Genomic DNA, 10,467 nt, shown 5'->3' with positions numbered 1-10,467 from the left:
CATAAATTATATTAAAATATTAATAATACTTATACACTTTACCATTTAAATGAATTATTCTTTTACGGTTAAAGCTAAATTTCACAAATGGTATATTTCATAAATATTCGCTAATGTATATAAGTATATTATACTTTCCATGCCGTAGAAAAAGTATACAAATATACAGTCTTACACTCAAACAATTTAACAATTGATCGCCACTATAGTGTGTTTACTGAAGATTGTGATGGTGAATGTGGTGCAAGTCAAAGAAACGACCTATATACTAAAATATACTTGCAGAATAGTTGTATTTATGTTCCTGCCACTTGTTTGGCTGATTCTGGAAATGAGTAGCATGGTAAATGTAATCCAATATAGCACTACATTTCTGTGGAACAAAAGACATTAAGGAGAACTGCAGAAATAACTTCTGATAGAAAAAAAATAATAAAATATAAAAATACGGGGTGAAGGCCAAAATAGAGGTAGTACCTAATAATAGTGAAGTAATGATCGCGAAGTAAAAAATGCAAAAAGTAAAATAGCGAAAGTATAAAGAACAAAACTCAAAGCGAGTAAAAAAAATTCCAATTTGCATATAAAAATATACATAATTATTCACACAAAAAAGTAAAAGAGGTGATGTATATTATGACTAGAGTTATAGTTAGGAATTTTAATATCTTAGCTGTGCTTTTGAAATTAAATAATACAATTTTTAACTCATAATTTGGTTTACTTCAAAAGTTGATTAGCAGTTAAGGCATAACTATTTGCTGACCATTGCCACTGGTTTAATACATTTACTGGTATGAGCCACCGCCACGTGGTAGGCCAAATTCATGGAGATTTTCTTTGATAACTTATTCAAGTCATATATATATTCACTTATAAAGGGGGAAAAGAACAAGGAATAAGAAAATAAAAACCCCAAAAGACAAATCTGAAATTCCTCTGAAACCCTCGTACTCCCCCCCCCACACCTAAAAACTCGTCACACTCTCACCCAGACAAACGCGGTCGCACTTGTCCATATTGGCTTTTTTTAAAATTATTATTAGTATCGAATATCGATCGTATTTTACCTGTGATCGTACTCAGATGAGGATTTATCGCACAATACTTTTATCATCAATTACTTATTATCTATAATACTTGTCTATACTTCAATATTCTCAATGAACTATATATTATCCTAATAATATTATTATCTCCTATAGTCTGATGTACTTGGCCTTTTAAATGTATCAGCTGTAAATTATAATTGTTGTTTTGGATTTCACTACCAATACTTCACTATTGTTTATTTCACTGTTTTGGACGGGTTCCATAAAATATTATAAGCCCTTGAAAAAATAATTATTATATTTGAATTATTATTTATTAATCATAGGTATTTTAGTATTTATGATAAATAATTTATTTATCAAGTTTATTAACTTACATCACCCTAACAAATATAAAAAAATAAGTTTTTTATGTCAATAATTTTACGAATATCTTCATAGTAGTATACAGTTTTAACACGGATGATGTAATGTACGAGATGTAATGTACGAGTATACTTATGTACACCCCAGACTTTATTTAGATTTAAAAATAAAATATTATAATCACACGGCGTTATAAATAGGCTATTTAGGTACACTAATGGTACTGGGTCTGTTTCATAGATAGTTTTCTCATAACGGTACATCGAGCATGTACAATACATCGTCATAATGATTGACAATTGTGTGCATAATTAATAAACAATACTTCCAACTAAAGAAACTAGTGAACTTTTAAGCCATATGGCAAGTATGAGTAATGCTGTAATAATAGTTTAAAAAAAAAAAAAGTTTACAAAATTGTATATTAATTTAAAAAGTATCAGTAAATATTTTGTAAGTCTCATTTAGACTAAATGCATTACAATGACTTACGAGTTATAATGTGTTATAACTTGTAATTCACACCTGCCATTAATATTTATTTCTTTTCATTTAAAATAATATTTACGATCTGGACATAAAAAAATACAATAAGACAGTAATATAACTACTAATAAGTGTGCCATTAGTATTATAGAAACTTTTTCTGGTCTAGGAAACATTAATTGGGAGCCATAATAATATAACATAATATAATAATACTGTATAATCGATATGACAATATTTATATACTAAAAACATCTCCTCTCCACTAACATTGACCGTTTATCAGCTGTGTGAATATAGTAGTTTATTTTGCTATGTATGTATTTGCGTAAATATTCTGCGTGCTAGAACACACTTGATTTATAAACTAATCACACATATATTATATTTGCTGAATATCTACCATTATTTGCATACATGTCAAACACACCAGTTTTGAAAACTCACCTCAAACTACAACCACGCAATTATTATTATTTTATAGCGTAAAATTATATTTAATTTTTATACATAAATTATAAACAAATAAAATAGTATTTATTTATTTAAATTATTTTTGATATCCCACCGACACGAGGTTAAAAAAATTGATTTATTTATTGCAGTATTTATGGTAAAAAAAATTATGTCATATTTTAGCTGGGTAATAACATACGTTATTTTTATACTACCTACCTACGTGAATTTGTAAATTTGTTGTAAATTATAATAACTCTTATATATCTATTATGATAAACTATGAACTTAGAAAATGATAATTATAACGACCTTAAGTGAGGAATTCTTTTCCATTGTTCATATTCAGACCGTAGTCGATCGTGACATGCGTCAGAAAAGTCTTCTTCGTTGTGAAGTATACGCGACGCTTCGTCCAAGAAATCAGTGACTTGATAACTATCCTCGGCCTACAAAAAATTCGGCGCTAAACATTATTATAATTGTAACGTTTCAAGTGTGTCTATTTACACGTATACATACATCTAACCACGAAGCAGTTGAATCCTCTGGTGTCGGTAAAGTCATGGGACTATAATCTTCACCAACATTTTTGGCGCTAAATTAAAAATAAAAACACAATTTTATGAAAAAAAGCGTATCGCGCTGTGCGTCTAATATTTAATATTTTCTGCACATTAATGCCACCGTTTGTTCGAACTCGGCAGCTGATAATATGACGTAATAAGAATGTACAGACTGCAGAGAAGACTAGAGGGGGACCTACCAGCTCGAATCCGGCGACGCGGAAAATTTGGACTCTACGGCGTTTCGCTTGTTAATCAAATTGCACGCAGCGGACAAAATATGTGACGTACGGACATCGCATCGTTTCTCCCGGTTCGTCACCGTCATAGTTTTTGCGGTTGTTATCTTGTCGGATTATTCTCTCGGGAATAAAAGCTTACGGCATAGTTTTGTGCCACAGTCGTGGGTCATGAAAATTAAAGTTGAATCGATACATCCACTGCCTAGGCGACTAATGTACAAACTCACAAGTCACAACGAGCAGCGTAGTAGCGTGTTTATGCACGGGGCGCACCAGGCGGCTAGAGAAAAATACTCGATGTCGTGAAACATTAAAAAATAAATTAAAATCGATTGAACAGTGATTGGCGATTCATAACTGCGTTATGAGTTTAACTATTCAAAGTATGCAAGAACGTTGTATGCTCCGGAACTTACTACAATACCTAGTAAATATTATATATTCTCATTCTTTCTGCAGGATGTTTCATTGAACTTATTAATTTGATATAATCTATTGTACATGTATAGTTTTTATATTTTAATTCGTGTGTTCAATCTACCTATATCGTATTTAACTGTGAAAAAATAATATCATCAACATTAAAAATATAAAAATATTACAACTACATGTGTTTCCGAACGGTAACGTGGCAGACGCTTTTTTTTCTCAATAACAATAATAAAAAGAAATATCTTCAAATAAATAAACCGTCATTATACTTACCGTCCAGAAAACCAAATAATAGAAGTATGAATTAATATAGTTTTAAACTAAATTTATTTTAGATATTTTTTTGTCAAGGACTCCAATTCTTTTTTATTGGTTTTAGTCTAAAATATACTATTATAAAATAGTTTTTTATACATTAAATTAAGTTTAAATATAAAAACTAACTTAATTAACACTGTTTCAGAAAATTAAAAAGTTTAATATTACTACATAAATTCAATTTAAAGATGTAATTAAAAAATCACTTTATAATTACTAAATATTAACAAAACCCTAAAAAAATCTAAGTAAAACTCCAACAATTAAACAATAATAAAATGCTGCCAGACCTCAATCCTGGATAAAAGTGTGGGGGAATTCTTATAAAACTCAACAAAAATTAACATCAAATCAATAACCTGAAATTACACAGGAGGTCAAAACAATTTTTCCAATACTTTAATTGTAGCATTCAAATTGAAATAATAATGCATAATATACTCTGCATCGGAGAAAACTAAGTGATTTCAAATGTCCAGTGTCCATGCAAGTTTTAAAAAAAAAATTTAAGCTTATTAGAATATTTTTATTTACATTTTAATATTTTAAACTTTTATCATAGTTAGTTGCCCTTATTGTAGCTGGTGTCCTCCAAGGTGATGATTAGCCAGCTAGATTACTAGTTAGGCTACCACTCTAAATCTCAGAACAAAATCACTATATTATTTGCTGGGCAATTTTTAATCAATAAAAAGTGTAGCCGTTGAGTTACTCTTTTTATCAAGTACCTAATATTTTAAGTTTAAATTACATATTTTAAAATATTAAAAACTAATTTTCAATTATTTAATTATTAAGATGTACCTACCTATCTATCTAATACATTTGACGTAATTATTTATATAAAAGTGATTAAATTGGCTGCAAGATGTATGGAATCTTTTAAAATTAACCGATATAGTAATTTGGTATAGCGTCCAACAAAAATCAAAAACCTGTACACGCCTACATGTATACATTTAAATTTAAATAATAACACAATTAGGTAAGTAAAACAAATAAAACGTTGTTCGGCCACGAAAAATTCCTGTAAATTATAACAACACTAACAATGTAGTAACTTATTTGTTTGAAAGTTTTGCATTTGAAAATTAAATTTAGGATATATTTCTAGACCACAATCTTAATGGATTCTATTGCACAAATATTTATTTGCTAAGCCATAATCATACCATTTTATGAAACCATCCTAGTAGTAAGCAAATTTATAAATTATTATATAACTTTGACTTTGAACTAAACTAGTTTTGATCGTTGCTAGCTTAAAGTTTAATTTGTATCAGAGTTTGGATGCATATGCGGTCAATAGTTTTTAATTCATTTCACTTTGTTTTATAAGAAAATTATATTTTATAAGTGATACCTAATTTACCTACCTACAATATAATTTATTTTTATCATTATTCTGTTGTTTTCCATAAGTTTGTCTATCAGTTGTAACGTATATAATAATTAGATGATTAATAATTTATTAAAACAATTAAATTTCCTCGGTTAGCATTATGCAAATTATTCATTATTCTTTTTAACACATTATATTAATATTTTATAATTGTTTTTTGTATGATATTTAAATTTAAAGTATTATAAAACAAAGTACATTTTTAATTAACTGTTTAAATAGGATTAGATTTTTTTATGTACACACTCGTTCTGGAATTGCGATCCATGCTGGGAAATTAAATTTCCATTATTTATTAATATTAAAATATGTACTGTACTTTCATATAGAAAATGTTAGCACATTAAAAAATAAATTGAAAGTTACATCTTAAGAATGTGTTTAGTGTTACAATTCGTATTATTAAATGCGGTTTAGGATTTTATTTCTAATTATATATTTTTTTTTAATTACTTTGAAAAAAGTCCTCAAGCATTTTATTTTAATATAGTGTTACATTAAAATGATTAATGAGCTATTCGAATTCTGAAATGTGGTAATAATAATAGTAAAACAATCGTCATCGTCTTTAAATAATAAATACTTAATTGAAATATTTTAAATCAATAATCATGCATTTTGTGTACTCATAATATAACCTAATCTACTCTAGTACCTACATTATTGTAAGAAACTCTTAACATAAGCTATTCGGCAAAGATTTTTACAACACATTTTTTTTGGTAACTTTATAATATACCTATATCAACACTCATAAAATCTTGGCATATTGGATGGTTATATAATAAGTCAACTGATTATTTGCATAGGATATTATAATTCAGTGGTAAATATTTGTAATTTGTGAATTCTTTAACGCATACCTAAAAGCTTCTAAAGATCTCACATAATGATTCATTACTAATATTCCAAAGAGCAAAATATTATCTGGTTCGCAATACAAGCGAAATTGATTGGAATACCAGTTTAACGTTATTATTTGTCTTTCGACGGATTCCTAAATTTAAATCTTGTATTTCCAATGTGGCTATTGAAAGATTTATATTAGAAAAGTTTTACATAAAGTTTAACTAATTGAAGTTTATGTTTTTCATTAACCTGACTTTATAACCACCATTTAATATTAATAGTTTGAGGAAACACGTTTTTTATTATAATATTATATATTGGTGACTTGGTGTACCTAAAATGTACATAAAATACTATTAGTAGGTATCTATTACTATTTGCTACCCTTCACTCAGCCAGGTACAATGAATAATAGTACAATTTAAAACATAAAATTAGATGTATTTCAGTATACTTCTAAACGCAATTTATCCTCAAGCTAGTTTCATTAAAGTAATAAATAATAATTATTTTTTTCTGGTATTTAAAAAAGTTGAGTGCACCCCAAATATATACATGCACAATAATACATCTGAAGTATACCTCGTTTTGATACATTATATTGATATTATTGACAACCAAGACAGAAAAAAAATAGGGAAATAAATAAGTTTTGCCGTTAAAGTGAACAATTTAGAACATATTTAGTAATATCATACAATTATTAAAATAAAATATTTAACTATTTATAAAATAACTAGGTAAAGTAACTAATATATATATATATTTTTTTTAATTATTAAATATATTGTCTGTAAAATAATTTTGCTATAAGAATATATGAGAAATATATATATTTTATGAAAATAATGAAATACTTAACATGAGTTACCCACCTATCAGCTAAAATTAATTTTGTAATGTCTAACTTCGCTCAACTACAACATTTATACAATAAAATTGATCGAAAAAAAAATGTAGATTCAAAAACTAGAAATCAATTGATTACCCATATTGGCACATTTTCTGAATCGTTTGTATAATGATAATGCCGGTAATGTCATATTTATGGTCATCCATATTACTGCTTTAGTGGCAAGTATTGTGTAGTTTGTGTTTTTAATTTTCTTAAAGGAAAGTATAATTTAAATACTAAAATGCTTAATTATTCAGCCGTATACATTTGCTACAAGTTACTCTTAACTCTTTCAGTTGCTCAAGTAATCTCTTAAGCTGTGGCATGGCATAAGCGGAATTTAGAATTGGAGGGAAGGGCTTAGGAGCCTAACTCCCCTCCTCCACTGCCGGATGTTTATAATAAATAAAAAGTTTATATTATCACATTTTATATTTTCCCAGTTGGTACTTTTTTTAAATAATTGTCAAAAACTAAGTAAAAAGCAGCGGGAAAACAGGGATACTTACAACTTATGCAGCACAAGTTTCCAGCAGTATCGATTTGGTTTTTTTTGTTGCAAATTCAGAAAGGGATATTAACCTCAGAGACTTATAAGAATTTCATAAAATATTTATATTAGCATTTTACAGACATGATAAGTTTTCTAACTATTTAGACTTATTATTACACCAAGAACCTATTTAGTGTATTCTACCTGTCAGTATATTATATTTACCAATTTAGAAGATATTATACTCTATTTTTTTGGAAAAAATCAGTTTAACCAACTTAATTAAGAAAATAAAAATAATAATACAAGTATAATATCCTTTAGAATACATGCTTGCCAACCAGTATCTTTCGCTCAGAATAGTTTGTTTTTTTTGATGCAATGATTAATTATTGAATTAAAATGTAATGGTTAATGCACTTATTACTCGTGACAAACTCAATGATGTGGCAGGTACACATTTTAGGTTGTAATCTACTACATAGCATACTAAGTTTCCGGGTTTTTAATATTAAAATCCTATTATTACTAAGGTAAAATATAGAATCTTAACACCACAGCAATAACGCGGCGCAAAAAGCAACAAACTAATAATTTCCATTTACTTCTGATATAATATGATAATCTTCATAAAATAATTACCCATATATTAATGATATGTTATGTATTTTTCGGAAATTGGAATAATCAGTTATTAATAGATTTTTATTATTCATTAAACATTATAATTAGAAATTTAAAAATAATGATACAGATTTAAAATGTGTATTTGAAAACAAAAATAAACTCGTAATACCTCCACCAACTACCCAGCGATTCATTTTACGGAGCAAATTGTTTCAGTTAATTTTTTTTTAAATTAAAAAATTTAATTACTTAACTACTTAAGTAAAAAAGATACACCGAATAATGTTCGTCATTAACAATATTAATTTAATGGTTTTTAAAATACAACAATATTGATCAAGAATGAGTGCATCTCGTTAAATAGATCACGTTTTATAACTTTTAACTACTGCAATAACGTAATAGAAATTCTTTGATTTTTTTTTTTAGAAACTTTTTAATGGAAACTTATGGTAGAATTCTAGACTTTTTTACAGTTTGGTCAAACATTCAAACAACGTATAAAAGTAATCAACAGAAAAAACTAGAAAATTAGATTTTTTAAAATACACTTTTGTCGGACCCACATTGTATTGTTAAAAGGACTAACTTTTGTTTAAAGATTCTAAACGAATGTATAGACAAGTTATTGGTTTTACAACAATGGACATATACATTATTAATTATTATTATTAATATAGTAATTTGATGATATATATATTTTAAACTTTATAAGTTATGGTTTAGCTTACTGATACATTAAATGGCATTTCAAAAGGTTTGTTCACATACCAAAACACAATTCACTACCTATTGAAACTTCAAAAACAGAATATCCGTAATATAATTATTAACAATTTACAAATACCAAATGCAATAACAATTAATAATAAATATCCATCCAGGTATACTTTATGACAAACGCAATCATTGATCTAGGGACTTATTTATATAATATCACAATGGCATTTCACTAAGCAACAGAAAAGGCTATTCTTCCATCTTTCATTCAGGTATCAAAATTCATTATTGTCACCAAACTAAACACCTATACAATTATTTTCAAACATTCTTACGTTGAATTGATTGATTCAGGTATCCAAGTGTAGAATTCGACAACAATATCAAAACTTCCGGCCAGGCATCTAAAAGTTTCTCAATCTAAAATTTAACATCTTACCTCAACGAGACCAACGGCAACATTACAAACCGAAAGACACATTCCAATTGAATCGACGAAATAGGTAACAACTGTTAAATAATTAATATAGTCACCCGCCTCCACAGCATCGCATAGAATCACTATTGTACTTTAATTCAAAACCTTCCATGTGCATACTTCTCCTTCTCCTGTCCCGGATTATTTAATGCAGGAGGAGGTACTTTTGAAAAGGACTGTTTTGAATATGAAGATGAAAATGAATTTTTTATCTTTAGAGTTCGAAGAATCGGTTTGCGTCGTTGACAACAACATTGCTGGGGACACCAGATTGTTACTCATATATATATTATACAGTCACGATTAAGCTTTTCCTATGCCTCCTCCCCTCTATCCATACTATTCATTAGTAAATGCAAACGTGCCACAAGAACCCTGTCCAGACTCATAATTTCAGTTTTTTAATCGTTGTTGCCAAAATAATTTCAGAGTTTCAGGCTATTTTCAAATCATTAATAGGCCTATAAAAGTATAGACTACCTATAGCTATATATAGATTATAGTAGTGGCGTCGTTTGGGGAGGGGGGGGATGGCAAGATGAGTGTTTGCGATTTGCCCCTGTCTGATTTAAAAGGGGCCCGTTGAGCCGGTGTTTGGTTGTTTTCGTTTAACCATTATCAAATTTTATCAGCTCAATAACATGCATATTTTCATATGTGTGAAAAAAATATTATATTGTACACTAAAAAAGCATTGGTAATTATTGATGAAAAATTTGTAATTACTAATTAATAGTTTGTTGGAATATATTAATTATACTTAGACGAATGCGGGACCGTGTATGAAAGTTGGTATCAACTATTAATGTGTGTATGCGTGTTTAATGAAGGAAAAGAAACATAATATATTAATTTGTGCATATGAGAGGTTTTTTAAGTTACCCTGTTGGGCTGGTAAAAACTTTTGCCTCCCCAATTAAAAACCGAAATTACGGCACTACATTATAGCAGTGTCAGTATATTAAACATATTTTAGGCATGTGATAAGATTTAAAATAATATAAATAACTAAAGGAATGCGATTGTCAGACGGCATATTAGTTGATAGCCTAATTATATTGTTTACTACCTTAATTTGATGTGCC

At 28.0% G+C, this 10,467-nt stretch overlaps 1 protein-coding gene across 1 annotated transcript in view; it reads right to left on the bottom strand.

Moving 5' to 3' along the window:
• The window catches only part of LOC111027047, a 12,003-nt gene extending 8,632 nt beyond the window's left edge, over positions 1-3,371 (bottom strand). Inside the window, exons 1-3 of the mRNA XM_022305258.1 lie at positions 3,127-3,371; positions 2,883-2,958; positions 2,673-2,809 (exon numbers count right to left, since the gene is read on the bottom strand). Of these exons, the coding sequence (XP_022160950.1) occupies positions 2,673-2,809; positions 2,883-2,958; positions 3,127-3,254 (341 nt within the window). The 5' untranslated portion in view covers positions 3,255-3,371. The remainder of the gene's footprint in view (positions 1-2,672; positions 2,810-2,882; positions 2,959-3,126) is intronic.
• Positions 3,372-10,467: the final 7,096 nt, after the last annotated feature.

Source organism: Myzus persicae, unplaced genomic scaffold, assembly GCF_001856785.1.
Source record: "Myzus persicae strain clone G006 unplaced genomic scaffold, MPER_G0061.0, whole genome shotgun sequence".
Taxonomy (NCBI): domain Eukaryota; kingdom Metazoa; phylum Arthropoda; class Insecta; order Hemiptera; family Aphididae; genus Myzus; species Myzus persicae.
The sequence above is the reverse complement of the archived record's forward strand: the minus strand, read 5'-3'. Positions and strand labels throughout refer to the sequence as shown.